At 41.3% G+C, this 23,176-nt stretch overlaps 1 protein-coding gene across 2 annotated transcripts in view; it reads right to left on the bottom strand.

Annotated features, from left to right (window-relative positions):
- The window catches only part of LOC113963611 (neuronal PAS domain-containing protein 2-like), an 88,105-nt gene that overhangs the window by 12,764 nt on the left and 52,165 nt on the right, over positions 1–23,176 (bottom strand). For both annotated transcript variants that reach the window (XM_027674924.1, XM_027674923.1), the window contains exons 3-7: positions 19,959–20,107; positions 16,637–16,728; positions 13,235–13,324; positions 9,597–9,717; positions 8,478–8,591 (exon numbers count right to left, since the gene is read on the bottom strand). In XM_027674924.1, the coding sequence (XP_027530725.1) occupies positions 8,478–8,591; positions 9,597–9,717; positions 13,235–13,324; positions 16,637–16,728; positions 19,959–20,107 (566 nt within the window). The remainder of the gene's footprint in view (positions 1–8,477; positions 8,592–9,596; positions 9,718–13,234; positions 13,325–16,636; positions 16,729–19,958; positions 20,108–23,176) is intronic.

The following is a 23,176-nucleotide window of genomic DNA, read 5'->3' as shown; positions in this document are numbered from 1 at the left end:
ACGAAAAGGGACCCTGTGCATAGCTTCCAGAGATGGGCATATTTGGCGAGTCTGCAGATGGCCTGCTGTCTCCTGAGACAATGGGTGGAAGGAAAAGGTGGACGTGATGTGGCTACACACTTTGTGTATGCTTTTTTATTTGTGTCTTTCATGATTGCATGGCTCTTGTATTGCTTTGAGAGCCCACTAGCAACTCCTGCCACAGAGATGTGCTGCCAAAAGAGCGTGTTGCCTTAAGCCAGCCCACAGTCCCATGTTAGAATGACATAATTCAAATTCTTCCTCAAAGTTCAAGCTGTTTAGAGATGGTAATCCCACTCCCACAGCTGTGAAAGAAAACTGTGTGCCAAGCTGCAATGGGAACTGGCTCTTGCCCTGCTCAGCCGACTATCTCCCATGGGGGCGGAGAAGGTCCTATCTAGAAACCAGAGTTCACCAATGTAAGTTAATCTAGTGCTAATAGGAATTAATGCTAATATGAAATTATCTTTCCTTACTATTAGGCCCCGTTATCCAACTTTATGAAGTTTCCTACAGTTTGTCTCTTCTGCATAGGACAAAGCATTACTGTGAAACTGAAGAGTTTTATAGCTATCTGGGGAGGATATAAATAGCAATTTTTATCCTGGGGTGCTTCTGCACTGGGCTTTAGTTCACTAGCATAAACTGTAGAGATGGAAGAAGTCTCAACTTATCACAATTGTTTTTGGAACCCAGTTCAACCTATAAAAAGCCTTGGAATATTGATACATTACTGGTAACAAGGATAACAGGGTAGGAGATGGAAAAATAAGTACTCTAAGGGGAATTCACACCTATGATTAACTGGTTTAGGCCACTGTGTGCACAACATATAGTGCACCAAAAAGGGAAAGAAAGATTCCTTATCTGAGAAGACAACACAGATGTGAACATCCACAGAGATTATAGCCCTCTCTTGTAGTTGAGTCTGGAGGGCATGGCTGACTGTATATTGAGATAAAAAATGTGGGCAAAATTCTCTTTTCACCAGCAAAGCACACTTGCTCTGGGGACTTCCTAGGAATATGTATTCCCATTTTGATCCTGGGGTTATGTGTATATATGTGGGCTTCTATGGGATTATTAATACTAGAGGTGGATAAAAGGAAGAGTTAGGAGCTGCAGGAAACAGGAGAAGCCTGAGTAAAGAGCTATTGGTCCCTCTCTGATATTATCATTTTGTGCAAGTCTGTTCATTTCTGTAGTCAGTCCTCTTTAATAATAAATGAGAATGCTATAAACCCACATTATGGGCATTGTAAAAAGTTACTTCCAAGCTTACTATGTAGGATGTTGTCACATCTGAAATCAAGGGGGCTGTTTCTCTCTGTGACAGCCACGTTCAGTACCAAAAGCTTGCAGGCTGGGCTCTAAGATATGAAAATTAGATAAGCACATTCAGCCTCTGAAGCACAGGCATGATAAGTCAACCTAGTTAGCAAACCATGGGCTTGCAAAGGACACCAGCTGTAGGAGAAAGGGGAGACTGAGTGGACACTAAGTCACCAAAGAGAGCAGATAACTTTTTAATGTCAGGTGTTGGATGTAAACAGCCACAAGCCTGAGATTAGCAGAATACATCCTTGACTGTGGCATTTAAAAAATAGGATTATATTTCCAACAGGTAAATGCAGTACTAAAAGGGTAATAATTATTGTGTAGGACAGCTAGGTAGTAAATTTGGGATTTCATCACAACTTTTGGGAACGGTGAACTTAAGCAGCAGTGAATTAAAAAGCCCAAGGAGATGAGACAGAGCTGGCCTGGCTGGAAGTCATCCTGTGTTTGAACAGCTACTGTGCCATCTCCATACTCAGCTGCTTTTGACAAAGCCCAGAGCATTAAAAGCCTCAGTGATGCAGGCAGGTAGTCACCACCTTGCAAAGTACATCTCCATCTGAAAATGACAACTACAATAACCGAAAGAAAAAAACCCATTCACGTTTGCTTCTGATAATTTTTTTTGTATCTGTTCTTTCCTCAGCTCTATCTGCACAGCCTGTTTTGCTCTGCTTTTGCAGCTGGTCAGCAAATTTCAACTTTTTTTTTGTTGATAAGTTTTGAAGTGTAGTTAAAAAAAGAGATAATGGCAATAATTAAAAAATTATAATCCCAATAATAAAAAAATATTAATAACTAATATTATAATTACAATAATATATTGATAACTAACAATAATAAAATGATATCATAATAAAAATATAAACCTTTAAAGCATGCCCTCTGAAAAATCATACTTTATAATTCTCCAAGTCTCTTTAAAAGAAACACAACATCTTGAGGTAGCAAAGTTCAGTAGCGAACTTTCTGAGAGCACCACAGAAAAAGAGTGAAGTGAAAAATACAGGATCAAGCCTGAGTCTATGATGATATTAACATTTTTAAGTCCAATACAGGGCTTGGAGTGCTTCCGTCAGAAGATGAAGATGTTAAACTGGCTATAAACAGGTTGGCTTGGGTAAATGAGGGCATAGGTGTTTCACAATTAAATGATCTGGAGAAAATATCTTGAGTAGGGAATTAGAAGGTAGTGTGACAAAGCTAAATACATTATCAAAAAGGTGAAACAGTTGTCTCATATATATCAGTTAGCTGACGCTTCTTAGCATAAATTTTAATAGTTTTTGCTGTTACCTATCACACCCACTGCTCCTAGAGCTACCACAGAATTCTTCCATAGAAGTATTAAATACCCACAAATATCTCGTAAGATAGAAAGAAGCTAATATGCCTATATAATTTGTTTTTAATTGTTGCTGTTTTGTTTTGTTTTTAAAGACCAGGACACTGAGGACAGAACGTTAAAAATAAATAATATATACAAGGAACCAAACCCTTAACTAGCACAGACAAAAAGATTTTTATCCTTAGGGATACAAATCATGCCACCTGAAATGAATGAAAACATGTTTAGAAAACCCCACATGTCACTTTATTCAGTTAATAATGGTGCACCAGTCAGTTGCTTGGTCATCTTATTTTAACATAGAATGTGTAAAACATAGTCTTCCTAAGATAGCAAACCTCCCATTTATGCCATTTGAAAGAAGAAATCCCTCCTTCCTATTTTGTCAGTAGATGTTAATCTTTAAAGAACCAATTTTAGTGACTATCAGACAAACTCAACAGTGATTTCAAAAAATACAAGCCAAACAGACCAGAATAAAATCAAGATTGTTTCATATAAATAAATTCAGACCACATATAAACAGAATATCCATCAATTAATATATATAATGAAGAAATCTAAAGTGCTGGTGGCAAGCCAGACTGCCCACGGTAGCTTTGGATGAATAACAGTGACAATGTCCATACGTCACCTGTCTACTTTGATCTCCTCTCTCCACTTTCCTCCTCCTGTTTCTCCCCTTGCCATTGTGTGTTGATATGAATCCCAAGTAAATTCTTTAGGACAGGAATGGTGTCTTTTTCTTAAATACCCATAGAGAGCCTAGCATGAGTGCTGCATATTGTTAGCTGCAGCTTCTATGATATCATTAATAGCAAATAATAATATGCAGTTGTTGGTTCTGATCAAAACATTCATTTTGGATTGAGCTATTCTTGTTTTAGATGTTTCTGCACATACTTTGAGGGCTCAAGATCAATGTATCTCCTGTATAAATCTGTTTATTTCTTTTAAAAAGGAATTCAGATTGAATTAATTGTTCTGGGAATTAAAAGATTTCTTTTCTCCTCAGCATAATAATTATCTTGATGTTTATTCTTATATCTGAGAGATATATCAGCTAACAGTAGAGTATCTGCTATTATTAGCATTCAGTACCAGATACTTCTTGAGTTTCCGTGTAACTGGGAACAAAAATGCACAATTTTAAATTCCACTATAATATTTAATTATATTACTTATTAGGAACCTTTTTTACATAGTGGTTATCTCCTCCTTCAAGAGAAAAATTTCAGGCATTTTGGACAAAAGGACAGATCCATCACTCTAAAGATGCTGGTGGTCCTTTTTTGTATTAGTGAACTCTTTGAAAGGAAGGACTCCATCTTTGTCCCTTTCAGGAGTTTTGAAGCAAGTATGTCACCTCAGAAATAGGATACCAATGCCAATATTTGGATATATAATTATGAGAGATCTTCGTCTGTTTACAAACATATAAACAATTTTCACAGGAGGGATAAATCCAGCCCGTCTTATCATTTCTTATCAGAGTAAGCTATTAAGCGTCTTTGTAAAATTTATTCTCACTAAATTTGACATCTTATACTGGAAGCTAAGCATTTCCTTGGATTTTTGGGGAGGGTGATCTTTTTTACTTGCCTTCCCCCTCAGCCCTCAGGCAAAACTGGATATGAGCCACTGCATTATTCATTGGTGATGCTGATATGACTCTCTCCCTTATTAGGTACTACTAGTCAATAGGTACAGTGATGATACTTGGCTCCCTCAGATGTTTGCATACATTCATGTCTCTTGTTAAAATGTAGGCTACAGAACCAGTACCTGAAATATATAAAAATATTGGAAAGAGTTTCTATTTGCAAATAAAACAAAAGCAACCCCTATGATCTGAGAGCAAGCAGGCATTTCTCACAGAACCAAGAAGGAACTCCACTGGCCCATGGGCCACCTCCTCTCCTCTCTCAAGGGACTACTGAATCTTCACATCAGGTTACAGTCCTGCTTTTCTCATTGAAGCTTAATTAATGATGATTATATAATCCTCCCAAATGGAAAATCAAATCTCTTGTATTTGATTTAGCACAGCCAGTGACTCATGTAGTCACTCTGCTCAGCTCGCATTGCTGTTTCGCTGGTCGGCTGCTCTCACTTGGGCACAGCTAATTCAAGGGGGATTCACTCATGCAGGCAGCTCGTGTCACGTCCCTGGTGTTCTGCAGCAGGGGTTACAGAGTACAGCTTCCCCAGGACTAGGCCAAGTGTGGACTTTCTCGCTAACCCTGGCACTGGACTGTGCAGCTCCTCTAGCCCCCAGCTATAGCTGAGCCCTGGAGCTCTGGGAACAGTGATCTTCTGAAAGACTGAAAACATGCTGTGAACTATGTGAACTTTCCTGGGCAATTTCTAGGGTCTCTACATGCATGTCCCTGCATCTTCTAGGATCAGGGAAGATGCCAGTGACTGCTCCTCTGTGGGAGCAGCATAAGTTCGATCTAGGTTGTATGTGCTCTGGCTCCCTGACAGCAATTCTGGTAACAAGTCACCTTGGCAGATATCAGGTATTTGTTCTAGTTCAGCATGAAAAAAATTATCTTTGGCGTCTCAGTACAATGGCCTTTAAAGCCCCAGAGCTCCCAGTAAAGTTAGTGAGAGCAGCTAAGCCCCTAACTGGCTTTCTAAGCCGCAGTCCTTCAAATTAATCCATTCAAACCCATCCCTATATGATGTTCTCAGGCATAAGTCACAATGCGATTAAAGGAGAAGGTATGAGGAAGGAGGGAGGGGGAAAGGTGACTGGGAACCCATGAGCATGACCCCCTTCCCCCAATGAACAATATGAGCAATGAACAATAATATAACGAGCCTAAGAAGATAATAATTCAAGGGAGGTTACATAAAAGGTTATGTGGAAGTGGAATAAAGCTAGTGACATTTCTGTTAAAGAGGGCAAAAGAGGACCTACAGTTCTTAAAAACATTAGCAAAGGTTAAGTGAGAAGGAAAGGTGAAAGATTTGCTAGGGCTGTTACTGCCACGACCGTACATTAATGACAATGGAATAGCTAAGTATCCTGATGGGATACAGCCTGCCCAGGGATACAAGAACTTCCATGGCCATAGAGGCTCTGGCGTCCCTGCAGCAGGAACATGCAAGCAGGATGGACTCAGTATGCTCAGCAAACCATTGAAAACAAAGGTGGGATTTGGCATTGGGTGGCTAAAAAGGAACGGCAGAGATTTGTGTTTAGAGAACATTCTGTATTGGTCTCCCATGTGTAAAAACATGCTCACACTTCCACTGCTCTGAAAAGCTAGAGGGAAAAACATTCTTGAATACATTATAAGGAATGTCTCCTGCTAATTAGGCTTAATTTGCAATTTCCTTCATTCTCCCCCAGCTAACTCTTTTCTTATCTTTACCTTAGCCTCCTTCCTTCACAAACACCTCCAAAAAGCAGGATTTGGGGCCAGCTGATCCTGTGCACATAGGATGAGTGCTGCCCTGAGTAATATGTCTCTCTTCTACCACCCTTCCCACCACTTGGGTCTTTCTCACCCACTTGGTTCACACCAGGAGGAAGGATGACTGGAGAATGGGTATTTATTTAACAGGAGGAAGAAGAGGGCAATCGCTGTCAGGTCCAGCAGGTGACAGCCCTGAGGTGCATGGGCTGGGTGAGATAGTGCCTGATAGCGAGGCATCCTGGGGTGTGTGTGGGCCAAGCAGGGGTAGGAACCCAGCCCACCAGTGCACCCACCAGATGCTCAAAGGTGCCTGTACCACAGCTTCCTGAGCCAAAGCCCCTGTATCAAAAGTGGTGCTTGCCTCCAGCCCTGGGGCTGGAAAGCTGCCCAATGCACAGCTGCGTTCATACAGTGCTCGCTTGAGCTGACGTCTTCCATGTCTTGCTCAGGTGCATCTGGCTGATGCAAGGAGCCCAGTGGATCCATTGACAACTGCCTCGGAGGTTTGCACCCTCCTCCGGCTGCTCGGTCTGTCCTTGGCCCAGGGTTATCAGCTCCCAAGCAAAGAGAGTTTGCTGCTGCACCATCACGAGTCTGGTGCCCTTGCTTCCACCTTTGCTAAGAGGTGGTTTTGTGGCTAGATTAGGAGCTAAGAGGGAGACAACATAGAGGCAGCCACAGGGGCGACTCCCAGCGTAGGGGGAGCAGTGCTGTGGACACACTGGTGAAGCAAATATTTTCATCAGGCTCTGCACTGAACTGGCAGAACTAAAGTCAGATGGAAAGGGAGCCAGGAGGCACCATCTCACAGAGCCAGGGTGAGGGCTGTCCCCTCCCTGTCAGCTGGAGAGTCAGACTGCAGCAGAGATGGAAAGAAAGTGGAAGAGACAAAAGAAAATGGAAGTTTTAGAAAAAGCTGCACAAAGGGGAAAAAAAGAATTGGAGGCAGAAAGCACACATCTTATTTGAAAGCTATAAGATGGGATCTTTGGAAATGATTTGGTGCCTTCTGAAATCATTATGTTCCCATTTAGTTTATATGCATTAAGCTAGGGAAGCTGTCTGTAATGCAAGTTTTATCTTTCTTCTGAGAAAAAGCCACTATACAAATGTTGGGATATGAAATCCTAACGGGTAAGAGGGCAATATTAAGGTCATGCCAAAATAAAAGGCTGAAAATCCTTGAAGAAAATGGATCAGAAATTCCCCTGGTAAAAACGTATCCTTATGAGTCAGCACCTGAAATCTGGTCTCTGCTCTAGAAAACAGAACAGCTTGCTGTGTGCGTCTGTCAGGCAGGCGCATTTCACTTCATTCAAACTAGAAAGCACACAGGCAGTTACAATTTTTATACAAATAGAGCCTCGAATCAGATGGCACAAAACAAGAAACACATATCTCCATCCTGCACGTAGGTTTCTATTCTAGTCATGTGGAGCAAGAGCAGAAAGTTAAATGGGGACAGGGACATTTTTTTCGCAGTGTGGCGTGCAGTTTTTGGAAAGCACGGTGGGGAATTTTTTTGCAGAGGATGACCTATTTGGAACAATACCAGCAACTCTGGACATGCCACTCTGGAGTTCAGTCAGGCAAGTAACTAAAGCAAACTTGGGCAGGCAGGAGAAGGGAAAGCAATAAAAGAGTATTTAATTTCTGATACTAATGGCCATGCAGCAATCTCTTTGTTAGGGAATGGGTAAGGTGGAAATCTGCTCTTCATCCCTTGAAAGACGGTTTCTCTGGACTGACTGTGGTGCATTAGCAACTATGCTGACTGTACTTTTTTCCTTTTTGTGGAGAGTGTTGGGTTCTGCAGCGTTCAAGAGGAATATAAAATGGCAGCTGGGGAGGGCAGTGGATGGATGGCAGTATCCTCAGCTGTTCTGATGCCACGTGGCACCGCTGCCTTTCTCCAAGGTTTTGCAGAGAAGGGTGAGAGGGCAGGTTTGGCAGGTTATCAGTTCTGGCACAGAATCTGTGTTTAATGCAAATGAGCAGATGCTAGGTAGCAAGCTTATTATTTTGCTAATAGGTGGGGTCTTAGCACACAGTATTAGCAAGCACAAACAAATCCTCCTCTAAACCTGTCATTATTTGCCAACTTACCCAGACACCAGGATCACTGCAAGTGAAGGGCAATAACAAAAGCAACTAACACAGTTTCAGTCGTCACATGTATTCATCCAGCTATTGCAACTCAGCCATGAGATCCATGTGAAGCAAAATTTACCCCAATGTTAAAAATAGTTCTTTCAGTTAAAAGCCTGTCTTGTTCAATGGAGCAATACTTATATTTTATTTTACACAGCTACAGTAACATTTATACAACAATTAAAGCTTACCATTGCTGTAAGACCGAAAATTTCCTACAAATTTTATGTATTCATATGTTGGAAATTCCTTTGGGTTCAAACTTCCTCTCAGAAGATGACAATAAAACTCTAGTTCATTGTCAGCTGGATTGTTAAAAGAAGAAGAAGAAGAAATAAATATACTAATTAAGCTAAACACAACCAATGGTGTCTTCCAACCCCAATCTTGCAACTGGCAGCGCAAGAGCAGCTTGTTACCACTCAGGAGTCCTAAACACCAATGTGCTATACATTGCGGGATCAGAGCCTCTGCAAGGAAGCACCTTGCAGGGATGCAGGTTGTTCAGCACTGTGCACGGGCCTGCCTGCAGCTCAGGGACAGCTCTTGCCCTTCTCTGACACTACCTTCATCATAGGAGTTACACAGTCATAGCATCAGTGTAGCAAAGGAGAGAAGTGGATCCTTCACTTACTGCTTTTTTTCCGTTTAGGCTTTTCACAACTCACAGCTGTTCTACATCTTGTGTTGGACAACTACGCCTAATTACCTCAAAATATCTATTACATTAACTTCGGTGTATTAGCTATCAGCTGTAGGTTTCGTACAATACAGTAGATTAAGCAGCTGTACATCTTACATTATTGTGTGTTTTCTGGTTTCCTACATCTTACCTCCTAGAGTGAGTAAGGATGAGGCAGCAAAAACATTTTTAAGAAAAAAAAAATCAAATTGAAAAGGAATTACAATTATTTTAGAAATATGTTTCAACGATAAGGCAAAACAAAGGTATGCAACATTAGCATATCTCTGAACAACATCTCATTTGAACAGGCTGAAATATCAATTAAGATGTGATTTGTCTCTTGCGAACTCTCACTTTCCATGGGCTAACCTATTTTCTTTAGCTGTCTCAAAAGATATGATATTTAATAATTAACATAACTGCAAGTAGTCTTAGCCTAGTAAAATAAAGGCAATGAGTTTCATTTAAAAATAGAACCAAAGAGTCATTCCAGGTGGCAAGATCTTTTTAAAAGGCTATGAACCTAATTTTTTTATTGCACATCACATAAAAAATTCTTTCTGAGAGAAAATTTTTATCCTGCCCATGCTTTTTCATATACTAGAGAAGATAAAATAAAACTTACTTTTTAGGTAATCCGGTGAGGCAGAATCTGTCATAAGCATACAAGAAGATAACATCTTATAAATTTCTGAATGTTCTTGTTCTGGGAGGAAATTCAACAAATTCTGATCCAAGACATCACACTGCAAAGAAAAGAACTTTTGAGACAAACAGAAATATCACAATAAGCAACACTTGCAGAGATGCGCAACAAGGTGGATACAACGCCTGTGGCATTCAACGGGAGTTTCCCCACTGATTTCCGGGGACTCCTGACAAAGTCTAAAATGAGGAAAACTGCTGGGCAAACCGAGTGGCCACTTCTCTGTGGGCTGGTTGTCAGATTAATTCTCAGCACTGAGTGATATTTAATGTTTCTCAGAGACCATGAGATGCATCAGGTACGTCCATGCCATTAAATGATGAGACCTGAGAGTGAGTTGGAAAATAGGTACCTGGCTCCCCATACTGTTCACCAACTCCTTGCACAGGCCTGCTGGGGATCACTGGAGCTTGTTCTCTCCCTGCCAGACCCTGACTGGCAGAAGCAGTGAGGCTGGGAGTCATCTTGAGCCACCGGTCCCAAGAGCTGGGTCAGTCCTAGATCCAGCCCCCTCCTGGGGGTATCTCCTCAGCTCCTGGGAAGTGCTCTTGGGGTGGCAGGCCTTGCTCCCCACTTCCTGCATCCTGGCAGGTGGGAGCAGGGAGAAGGGGACACCCCAGTCTGGACATCACTTTACAGCAGCAGCAGTTAGTCCCCAGAGAGGGGGAATTCATGGTGCCACTGGGACAAGCCCTCTGGACAGCCATGGGCTGAATGTCCATGTGTCTCCAGCCCCACTATCAGCTGGCATGAACCTGAAATTCCTTCAAAACCTGGCTGCTGAGATTTGAGAATGGAAAGAGGAAATGGATTTGTGCAAAAGGCCCAGGCTGGAGAAGACAAAGAGTCTGTCACAGGGCTGCCAAGAGAAGGGTCTCACTGTGCTCAGCATGGTGACTAACCTAACACTAGAAGAGTGTATCTGAAAGGAAGCCTGAGATAAAGTGACCCTCTAATAACATTGACTTAAATCTATCCCACTTGAGACCACCTCAGGCTGAGCTGGCACACTGACACAGCTTTGTGTGTCATCAGAGCAGCTGATATCAGACTGTATAGTCATACTGAAAAAGTGTAAGCTCTGTATGAGACTGGCAAGTTATTAATCATCATCATTTATTTATGTAAGATTGCACTTTGGTTTCCCTCTGCTTTCAATCCATAACTGCTGTTCTGTGTAGAATTCCTGTTTAGTGTAGTGAAATTCATCAAGTATACTTTAAAAATTAGAGTGCTACGCTTTATATACTTACCTCGATGTGATAGTATGTCACTTCAGATGATTCAGTATTAAGTATTTATTACATGTGCTCATTACTTGAATATTCCTTTTGTGAAGAAACCCTGTCAGGGATGTCCTGGTAAACCAGGTAAGAAGGGACAGGGAGGACCCTTCTCAAGAAACTGCATATTTTTGGAGTCATAGGGTACCCTCTGGCTGGCGAATGCTATGAGTTGTGAATATATTTCCAAGAGTACACTTCAACTAGAGTCAACCTTACCATGTGAGCTACATCTCTCTACCTCAACCGACACTAGGAGTAATACCAGATCTTGTTGAAACAAATTATTTAGAATTACAACAGGGAAAGTTTGTGTTTGAAAATGCTCCATGGAACTTATGGAAGCTGTACTAAAGAGAACTGGATGTATTTGTTGTCAGCATCAGAGACTTACATGATTTTAATGAAAGGAAATACATCAGATTTCTTGATATGGGCCCTCAGAGAGCCCTGCTTTGCATACTGCCCAGTTTTGCTTTTTTTTATTGCTTAAAGCAGAAGATTTGCAGAGTATTTTTTTCCCTGTTGTCACAGAGGAGAAGAATTGGTATTTTGTTCCTCAAACAGTGACTGAATTTAGCTTACAAATAGATCCTGGAGGTAAACAAAATAAGCGACATAGTTTTTCCAGATAGCACTCGTATCAGTTATAAAACTTAAAAAAAAAACATATGGAAAGGGCAACAGAGGATTCAAATACCCAGTGTGCACCTAACTGCACCCTCAGCTGGGCACCTGTCCATGGCCATGGTAATCTGCCGACCTGAGGTAGGCAGAAAACTTTCTTGCTTGTTCAGTTGCAGTCTGTCAGGTTGGTTCCTGACTTGGGCTGCCATGTGCTGCTTTTAGGCAAATAAAAAGTAATGTCCTTATTTTGGGCTGGATGCCGTGTAAGGTTATCACACAAGGCATGTCTTTGGGAGAGAAAATTGATATAGTTTCTGATGGTCCAACTCAGGAATTATGAACCTGAATCTATCCGTTTTCAGTCAGGGCTTAAGATTTTAGGCACAGGGTTGGAAACGCATCTTCCTAAGAGGAATGCTTTCCCACAGCAGATCTACCGTCTCCTGTAAGAATCAGTATTTGGAAGGGATACCAAGGAAACCACCAAATGATGAAAGACAAGGACATTTCATGGAAATCAGTAAGTGCATGAAGACCCCACAGCCTGTATGCAGGACAGAGCTCTTCCCACCTTTGAAGTGAAGGCAAATGTCAGAAAATAGTCAACTACTGGTCTTCTCAACTGTTGAGGATGAAAGAAAACTGAAATAGATAGATTCAGTGCAACATGTTGTTGCATAGCAATATTCTTACATTTACCAGGAGCTGTTGCCTTTCATCAAGTTCCTTTTGTCTCATAAGAAAGTAATTTTTGTTCATATTACAGCAAGGTAATGCGTGTGAAATACATTTGTCTGGGCGGAAAACGTAACATATATTTGGTGAAAAAATAAACGAGAATAAATTCTAATTTTCTTAAGAACATGGCAGGGAGTAGTACAATAATAATTTGGCAGCTATTTTTTTTCTCCTGGGCATGTATTTATTTGAGACTAGGATATAAAAATGAGCATGAAGATTAATCCATAATTATTATGTCATTTCTCCTAGAGCAGTCTTAGCAACAGGGAGCAGTCCCTCTCACCTGCTCCTCCAGCCCAAGCCAGTGCACGCAAGTGTCTCCCACAGCAGCACCCCGCAGCCCACAGATAAAACAAGTTGCTCATGTTGGACTGAGCACCAGTTTGACCAATGTACAGGTGCACCATGCACCCAGCACTGACTCCACCAGCAGCTCCTGGGAGCAGGGTGTGTTCCCCTTGGGAAAGCACAGCTGAGCTGCAGGGAGAGCTTGTCAGCAGCCTCCAGATAACTCTGAATTCAATGGGGTTTTTGTCCTTTACCTCCCTGGGAGCAGAATAAGGCCCTTAACAACCTCCTTGCTGGGCTGCCAGCAGCACTGGTGCTATTCTCTCCTAGCTTAGAAATCAGAGATGGAAAAGATCAGCCAGGTCACCCTGTCCCTCCCCTGGCCAGATTATTCCTGCAGAGCTTTTTCCATTCAAGCTGAAGTGCCTCATAGCAACAAAAACCTGAAGGATATGAATCACAGAGTAGAGCTGAGCAACAGCAGCAGCTACAGGGAAAAACTCCCTCACCACATTTCCAGGAAAACTCCACCCCCAGCACCTTTTTGCATCTGTTTCTAAAAATGCAGGGCCTGATTTTATGATGTGTAGTACAAAAAACAATGCCAGAATTACTCACCGGTAAATGCCCTAGAAGAGGTGTGATGCTGTCAGACACATAGATGATGCTTCCACCTGTAGTTACTGCTATAATGAAGCCATCTAATGCCTAAGGAAAACAGACAAGTGGAGAGTGCTTTAACAGGAATGACTGGTGTAAACAGACATCTCATCATGTGTTGATCAAAACAATTTCACTTCAGCACCATATTGTTATCAAGTTGTAGGAATGTTATCTCAAGTTGCAGAACAGTAATTCTCTGATTTTACAGTCTGATTTAACTTTTACAAGATTCTTTGTAGTCTAGTAAAACCTACTACTGAAGTAACAAAGGGCTCACAGGAACATTTCATGTCTCAGTTTTTAAATTAATCACACATTTTAATAATGCAAAATGACTACGACTGAATCCCTTGGAAGTTATTAAAATGAACATTTGAGCTCTGTGTAAATATCAAAGGACGATGAAAGGATGCAGTCCTATCTCAAAATGGTACTTCTCTGCAAACCCCATAAATCTTGGTTTGTATTAATGTAATTTTGTATATTACTGGGCTTTCATGTAAGTAAAAGCAATGCAAATGATCAAATAATCCTTAGCCTGAGTTTTAATTGAGTGATTTATTTTAAAGGTCATGGTATTAGATTACTCGTTCCAAGAGAAATTCACCCTTCTGCAGAGTTTCTTCCTCACTTCGGTCCCACCTTGCAGTAAGCCCCTTCATTCCTAGGACTGAAGGGAAATGTCAGCCTTATCCCCACCCTCTGTACAGCAGCAATTTCACCTTCAAAATTAGGCTTTTCTTTAGTCTGAGCTGCTAAGTTTTGAGCTCGGTGTTGTCCCAAGTTAAATCTACATACATTTTGAGATCTAAAGGAAGATTATCTTAATTTTGGGAGAGGGATTCTCCTCAGAGTGATCTAAAGCAAGATGAGCTTTAGATCACTCGGAGGAGGACACCTCCAAAAATTAAGACTCAATAATAGGTGCTCAGAGAATATATTAAAACCCTCCCATTGTCATTAAGGAGTCACTGATGAGGCTTCCAATCGTTCAAGTGGAGCAAGTCTGGGGCCTTTCTGTCAGGTTCCCTGGTGTTCTGGAGTCGGTGCTGCCAGCAGTACTTGAGCAGCAAGCACGACTGAATCAGAGCATAGTTCAACTGTACTCCAGTGGCAATACCTGCTCCAGAGACAGGTGTACTGCAAACAGCCTGATCAGGGTGCCACAGCACTACAAAACCATATTGCAAATCCAGGCCTGCCCCCGAGCCAGACTAGCAGTTGGTCTTGTAAAGCTGCAGCACATCCTTCCTTTCCCCCCTCCTCCCTGCTGACTTCAATAAGGGAAAGAATTCTGAGAACACTGGAAAATGCTAATTGTTTAAAAAAAAAAAAAAGAAAACACAAAGCCTTGAATAGACACACAAACATATGTTCCTTTTTCCAGAGAATGCTGAGCACCCACAACTATTTAAGTCAATGGGAATCTGCTGGTGCTTCAATCCTTTGAAAAGCAAGTCAATAACTTATACCCCAGTAGAAGAGTGTGTGTTTAGCATCTCTGAAAACCCTCCAGCTGCTATAGTTAGTTTCATTTTGTTAATCTAAGTACAGAGAATATGTTTTTCTTTAGTGTGGTACATTCAAGCTGTTTTCTAAAAAAGCATGATAGCTGTTAACCTGTAGAAGAGAGCAATGATTTTACATGGCAGCTGGATTGTGCATGTTACTATGGTGAAGGTTGTTAGTTTTTAAAAAGTCAAGACTTTATTTCATATCCAGTGCAAATTATACACAGTGACTCATATCAGAATTTTGTGGTAAAATCAACTTAGTGTATGCATACATAATTCTATTTTCACTTACTCATGACCGGACCTTCCAACATTAAGAGGGCATATCCCTCTTCAAAGATTTTACTGCTGCAATAGTCCTAGATGGACAAACAGAGCCCAGTGCCCACTCTTCTGTAATTTGATGAGAGTCTTTTCAATGGGGTAAGAAAAAGCCACTTTCAGGAAAGCTGGTGTATTACTGCAGTCAATTATGATCTGATTATTTGGAATTAGTGCTTGGAAAAAACCCTTCCCATCTTTTAATAACAGGATGGGAAAAACTTCAAGCAGTCTTGTCCAAATGCTAATAAAATTAGATTAGCAGAAAGACAAAATAGCAGAGAATGATGAACATCTGGCACAACAGGAGATCCCAATACCCAATGTTATCTTGAAGGGCATGGAAAATCACAGTAGCAAGAAGGTGATTTATAAGCTGGGAAACCAAAAGTGATTGTTTAATCTAAAATTTCATAGCATACAAGTAGAATCAACAAAGGCTCAGCCTGTCAAAACAACTGCCAATTTATTGCTATCTGAGGGACATATTTCAGTGCAGACTAAAGGAGTTATGTATGTTAAGTTCCTGTGCACTGAGATTGGAATGGGTGGTTGTCAGAGCAAGGGGAGCAAAGTGCCTTATAAAACTAGACCAGGGGAGTCTCATCACAACAAACTGCAATGGCCAAGGGACTTCCAGCCCCTGGGAGCAGCAATGTGCCCCAGCTTTATGCCACCCCTTGGTGGGTGAAGGTGCTTCCCAACATCCTTCCCTCCCTGCTGCCAGAGCCTGGATCATGTCCCATATTCATATCATCTGTGGGAGGAAGAGAAGCTTGTTCCCAAAGGACACCGTGGGGCCATGAAACCTCCATGTGTTTAGTGCAGGAAAAGATCCTCGCAAAAGATGATTCTAGCTGTTACTGAGAGAGAAAAATACATTTTAGCAGCTCAGTTGCATTTCATTTTGAACCTACATAAACGCCATTCAGTTATGTCCCTTCAAATCCCAGCTAGCATTAAAAGGACCTATGGTATAATTCAAAAACTATCATTGTAAAATGTTAGAATAAAAATTGTTTGATAAGGGCGTTGCAAATCAGAGTGGAAGTATCAACTGTATCAAACCAAGAGTAGCTGTCGAGCTTTATCTGCTAGTACAGCACCTAGCACTAGGGGGATGCGGCACTGTTGCTTTTTAGGTGCTAGCCTTGCATAAATATTAGGTAATAATAATGCCTTCGAAGAACAGGAGAAAAACTGCCACGTGCTCTTCACCTCACCTCTGCTTGTAAAAATAAAATATAACCTGTAATTTGAATCTTTCCCCTGGATTGCACTTCTTGAGAGTTGCTGCACAGCTTAGCAGGCTGCGGCAGCACGGTGCAATGGCACCACTGAGAGTGAAGAGCAACAAGTGGGGACTTTAATCCCTTGTCCTGGTGATAGCTCTGCTTGATGGTCAAATACAGCAGTACCTGAAACCTCCTCTTTTGGAACTGCAGATGACAGTTTATTCTAGATGCATGGGTGTTTCCATGACTGCTAGACAAAATTAGGAAAGGTATATATTCATGTTCACCTCCAACATCAGCTGGGTGAATTCTTCATTGCTGAGAAATGAAGGCTTCCAGTCCTGCTGAATTTCAGAAATCTCCGTCTGTGCTGAGACTTCTAGACAAATAAAACATTTACATCTTTAAAATTTAAATTAACTTCTATCTTGCAATACCAAATATGAATTGCTATGAAAAGAAAGAAATCACCTTTATATTCAAAAATTGCAGTTTTCAAGCAGGGGTTTTGCATACGGAGACAGTAATGACTACCTAAACTGGCCCCAATCCTGATATGTTTTCCTCATTTTTTACTCAGGTCAACCTGTACTGACTTCAGTGGGAGTCTGTATTCACAAGGCCATTGGCCTCAAGCAGCATTCCTGGAGTATTGATCAAAAGATAAAACCACTTTGCATGAAATTAAAATCAAGGCAAGTATTAGCACGTGTCAAATTGCTATTTACAATTTACAGTTTCAAAATTAGGATTCTGGAGAGGGTTCAGCCTACAGCTTCTGTGACAAAGAGGGAGCAGCAAGAAAACTTCTTCAGAGGAGCCCCAAAGGGCGATGACCCCAAACAGCAGAGCTCTTGCTTTGTTTTCCAAAATGTGAGAGAAACGTGAGCATTTGCAGCAGCTTTACACTGTTGCTACTGCCACCACTGCCTCTTGTGCCTACCTCCAGCCCCATTGTGCAGGGCAGCCCAGGAGAGGGAACGGAGCACCAGCCTCTCGTCCCAAATCCTGTCTGAAGGGAGTCTCCAGTGCTGTCAGCCTGTGAGACACCAAAGGGTGGTTTGCCTTGTTGTTGGTCAATCCTGACCCCACAGCAGCCTGCAGAGGGCTTGCTCCCTGAGGGCTTTCCGTGAAGGGGTGCAGGCACAAGTCACAACTTCACGCTGAAATTGGGGACCGTACTGTGGTGAGCTGTTTCCTTTGGAAAACAGTCACTCATGTTAGCTCTGCCTTAGTAAGACAGAGTTATGGGGGACAGATCTTAGAATTTAGAGAGACTAGAGCTCGTTTAGTTAGCTGCTCACTCTGCTTCTCTAAGAGTGCTTCCTCACTCAGCTCTACTAGTGAGGGAACAGTGAGCACAGACTGTCTTCTCCTTTCAGCACTGCCTGCTAATTAATCCTACTGATTAACATTTCCAGAGCATGTAAAACCCAATGCTCCATATTCAGAGCACATAGGCAAAATGGCCAGAGAAATGCAAATGGATAAATGATACTAAAGACAATACATTTATATGAGTGCCTGTGCATTTTGTCACCTCGAAAGAAATCAAAACCTCCGTTCAGGTTGTATTAGTGGAGATGCAGCCGCCTGCTTTTACCAGCTCCTTTGACTCACTTTCTGCACTGCTGGGGGCTGTCACTGGGAGCACAGCAGCTCTCCACAGTTCCCATGGGTTTACACAGAGGTTTGAAAACCAGACTAAGGAAAAAGAGTGCATCAGATTTTTATTAGATAGTTTCAGTATATAGGATACTTTCAGCAGATCTGTAGCTTGGAAAAGCTAATGTACATGAAACGGCGACTGTTGGAAGAATTACTTGAGATTTGGGAGATTCTGTGGATTATGAAGAAGGAGACTGTTTATGAAGTGAAAAATCTGAAAATTGACCTCCTCCTCCATTATGACTAAAATCTTGGTTTAGCCCACTAAATGAAAAGGAAATACGATTGAATAAACCAGATCCAAAGTACATGGAAGATAATCAACATTTTTAAATGCTGGTGCTTTGTATTATATTGTGTGACTACTAATCTGGTTTAAAAATAGATAACATTTGCTTTTTTTAGCAAGTGCACAAAAAACAGTCACATTTTGACCCAATTGCTGTGGAAGGATTTGTGACTGTTAGCTTTCTTTTACCTAGTTGTTCTTCAAGAAAAAGTGCCTTTTGGAGTAAATTATTTGGGCCATCAGCTACATCTATCTACACTTATTCAAACCTTGTGTGATTTGCTTGGCTTTATATTTGAACATATGCACATTCTCCTTTACTCTGCCTTGGGCAGCTAAAAAGAAAAGATATATTATTACTGTCATTTTAAAAAAAATTATATACAATTATTAAATTTTGTCCTAGTCGTCCCTTCCTGTATAAAACTACAGGTTAATGGTTGGACTCAACGGTCTTAAAGGTCTTTTCCAACCTCAAAACAATTCTATCTTATCTGTGGCAAAAATTCATTTAAGGACAAACTGCACTCTAACAACAGAATAATTATAATTATTTCCTCGGTAACATTGACATTTGTGACTCCATTATGTTGGGAGTCATGATTATAGGATTTTTTATAGTGTTTTCTGTTTCAGCCGGAGTTCTCCAGGGAGTGCAGGAGGGTGGTGCTGCATGAGCAAAGGTGAGCCAGGTGATGTGGTGCATCAGCTCGTGAGACCCCTTTCTGCTTTGTGGGGCCCAGGCCATTCCTCACAGTCAAACACTGAAGACTCTTCCTCACAGGGGCAGAGCAAGAGAGCCCCATTTTAAACCAGTGCTCTGATTTATAAGGGAGAAGTGTTTCAACTGACTGCTGCTGGTGGATGTCCATGCATCTAGAAGGCCACAGTGCACATTCCTCTCACTGAGTAGAAAATGGACCAAACAGACTAGATTAGCAAGGTCAGAAATCTCCTCTGCCCTCTGTGAAGGTACATTTCTAAGGGACCTGTCAATGCTGGAGCAATTTAAAAAATAAACTCCTGGCTTTCCGAGGCTGAGCTTTACTACTGCAACTGGGTGCTGTGCAAATGTGGTGTAGCTTATGCTTGTGCAAACAGGGTGAAGCACATCAGCTGTCTGTGGATGCAATTTGCTGAAGTCAACTTCAAAAACTGAGGTGCTTTCTGTTCTGAGTTTTCTGCTCAATGTGGAAAATTGAGTCCTACACAGTCCACTGAGGAGCAGGGGTGCTGAACAGATTGCTTCCCTGCATTTGTCTGCAGAGAAGCTGGGGTGAATGCTTTGTTCTTCTGCTCAGAATATTGCAAATTTCAAGGAAGGGAATCTTCCCTCTGGCCCCAAATCTCTGTTGTTCAAAGCATCTCTCTTCTTCATATGTGCTGCAGGGCACTGCTACCCTCTTCCCCTTGGTGCCTGCCATTCGCCCCCTTCGCTACCAGGTTGAGAATCATCAACTAAAGAGCAAACAAGAAGATGGATTTGGGCAGCACAGTGTTTACAAATTATCTTTCTTGATGTGACAGAAAAAAACCCAAACACCTTATGTTGGCACTTTTAGGTCCCTCAAGCCATTCTGATAATCACTGAAGGAAACAGGATATTATAGTAATTGTCTGGCAAATGCATGAAGAGCTGCAGTAAATCTTACCATTGTGTTTCTGCAGAAAGCCAATGACTTTTTCCAGCACAGTAGTTTTGTCCATTTTGCGAGTGTTGCCTGGAAGCATGGAGCTGAGCTCTTTGATGAGAACATTGAACTGATCGCGCCTCTTCTTCTCAGACTTGTTACGTGAAGCCCTGTAGACAGGGGAAAAGAAAAAAAAAGGATGAGCAGACCAAGAGGAAGAATGATCATGTACCTGCTCTTTGTAATGTAGACACAAAGAAATCAGCTTGCTGCATCCCTCAGCATGTGAAGACTGACACTGGATTCCAGCAAAATTGCAGAGGAAAGTAGGAAACAGAAGTTCCCACCTCCTTTGAGCCACCTTTGGTATCCATTGGGGAGATGGAGGCTCTGCTCGCCCTTCTGTGCTGCCTCTGGACACTCTAGTTGAGCCTGCCAGATTAGCATTGAGCCTGTAGTTGAAGGAGCTCTGCACATCTCCTAGATATATGTAGGATCTTGAAAGTTCATGCAGCCTCTGAATAGGCACTCAGAATGAGAAGAAATAGGAATACTGTGACAACAGTAAACTTGTTCATAAAGAAGACTGGGGACTGGATCATAGCCATCTGTGCAGTCTTAACTGAAGAGAGGGACCCCAGTCCTGCAGCTGTTGCACTGGAGCTGGATTCACCTAGAGGGACCTCCCGCTTTGGTCACAAGTGGTCTGCCTACCTCCAGGCTGACAGAGAAGAATCAAGTTGTTGTCTTCCAGTCATTAAGATCAAGGACCTGAACAGAAGTTGCTGCAGCTCCCATCTAGTTCATTTGCCACCTTGTTCATTCTCCTTTCCAAGGTCACATGGGTAAGCAGGACAGAGGGCATCAGCATGGCTCATCCCAGCAAGGACCAGAGCTGAGGCTAGGATGTCTTCCCAGACCTGGGGTCTCAGAAGTGCCAGAAGTGCTTGCTCTTAATCCCTGTGTGCCACTAGGAAAATCACTTAATATCATGGTGCCCTGAGTCTTTAGGTGTAAAACAAAGACTCTACAGCTTTCTTCACCAGTCTTGTCTGTTTAGCTTACAGACTCCTCAAAGAGAGCCTGCTTCTACTGCTGCATTTGAAGAGCTCACAGGAAAAAAGGATCTGATTTCATTTGGGGTGTTTTGACACCATCATGATACTGTCATTAAGGCCGTTGATAATCTTTTCAGCATGTACACTTAGGTTTTTTTTTAATTACCTGTCACTCTATACACAAACAAGTGTTTTCTGAATTGTTCCCATGAATACCACAATAGTTTGACTTGGAGGTTATCACCTGTACTTCTCTGGCCATGGGAAAATAGAAATAAATATAACCCAGAAGGTTTGTTTGTTTTTCTGAAAGGTCCTCAAGCAGACAAGATTTGCCTTGTCGATTACGTAAAGATCTAAAAATCTGGTTACATGTAGACAGGAAAGAAAAGCCAAGAGGCTGGTTCTCTGAATTTCTTGGTCCCAGCTAACTCTGCTGTGCCTCATAAGCAGCTCTGGATGCACACTGCTGAAAATCAGAGCAGAATTTAGCCCAGCATCTACATCGCCTCCAAGGACCAGAATGGTAATAAACATTTTCTGCAGAGAAATCACTACAGAGGCTTCTGGATGTTACTACTGACAGAAGGGTAATTTTTGTTTGTCTTGCTCTCAACCCTGAACACACTCGGAGATACACTGGATAGAAGCCAACACTTGATTATTTTACAGCTTTGAACACAAGAGATTGGGTGGATACTGCCTGACTGATTTCAGCCTGTTCTTATTACGGTGCAAAAGGCTGTCAGAACAAGATGTGAAAACCTCCAGTCTTATCCTATTTCTCTACAGTTCAAGGGGACGTTAAGCATACCAACACTTTACTTCCTCATAATTCAATCCTCAGTTCATTTTAAGCTTAAAGAGTCCAGATTTCCCTGAAAATAAAATAAACCACCAACTGTCGATAGGAAAAGTGGTGCTTTAAAAAAAAATAAAAAATGCCTTGACAGAAATATAAAGTATCTATTTTTAAGACTTGACATTTTATTCACAAAGGAAATATAAAAACTTTTCTAGTGGAAATAACTGTACTAAGATCTGAATCGATGATTACAGTAAAATTTTGAAGAGAAAAAAAATTATAAAAATTGGGAAAAAAAAGATAAAAACCATCCCTGCACAGTTGAAAATATTTTGTTTAGTATAGTTATAAATGTATTAAATAAGACCATTTTCATCACTTCCCTTTGAAGATTATTTCCTAGACTTGCTTACTTCACTGCTAGGGCATACAATTACAGTACGCTCAAACAACCTCTGTCTTAATTTCATACTATTTGTCCCAGTTTCCTTCTTCCTTGCTACTCCAAAAAGATTACAGCATATTCAAGAGGAAGAAGGAGCCACAGTATGAATAAAATCAGGACTTTCAGTAATACAGCTAAAGGCAATACAGGACAGCCTGAATTCAGAATGATCAAAATCACCAATTTAACATGTGTTATGAACAGCCATTTTTGTTTTCTTACATATTTGCTACTTGTTCTCTTAAAGAGAGACTGATACGACTGACTAGGAGCCACTACATTTTGCTGATTTACAATGAAATGTGACTGTACATTAAATTTTGTATTTCTTTTTACTGTCCAGTGTAGTATGTTATCTATGCATTAATGCAAGTAACTGTACCACATACCTTCATTCAGATTCTTAAATTTACTTTTTATTTCAGTGGAAAATGGCAGGTGGTAGTCTTCATGATTAAGCACTTTCTCATGGTTCACTTCAAGCTGGTTTTGGTTGGAATTTGGAATTCAACTGAATTGCAAAAAAAGTATTTAAAATTATTTACTATTAAAGCAAACCGAAAGAAAAGCAAATAGAGAAAAAAGTGCAAAAGCACGCTTTTTGTTTAGAATTAATAAATCCATAAAATAAAATAAACCTCATCTAGCATCAAAGAACTGAAAATGAAATTACACTTTCTGATCTCCAGAAGCTCAGAAGACCTCACATAGGTCTTCAGTGCTCCCAAGTGTGGTCCATCATATCCATATTTTAGTTCTCAGGTCTTTGGAGTGGAGCTCTGCCTTCGGGAGTCAGATGATGCAGAATGGGGCTCAATTTAACCAGTGTCCTAAAGGAAGAGCTATATATCTTCGCCAAATACTAAACAGTTGGCACAGGGATGGGAGTGCAAGTGCCTCTTCTCAGGAGAGGATGGATCCTCTTTTCATG

Source organism: Neopelma chrysocephalum, unplaced genomic scaffold (genome assembly GCF_003984885.1).
Source record: "Neopelma chrysocephalum unplaced genomic scaffold, ASM398488v2 Primary Assembly neopelma1_25, whole genome shotgun sequence".
In the NCBI taxonomy this organism is placed as follows: domain Eukaryota; kingdom Metazoa; phylum Chordata; class Aves; order Passeriformes; family Pipridae; genus Neopelma; species Neopelma chrysocephalum.
Note: the sequence above shows the minus strand (reverse complement) of the source record. Positions and strands in the feature narration are given on the sequence as shown.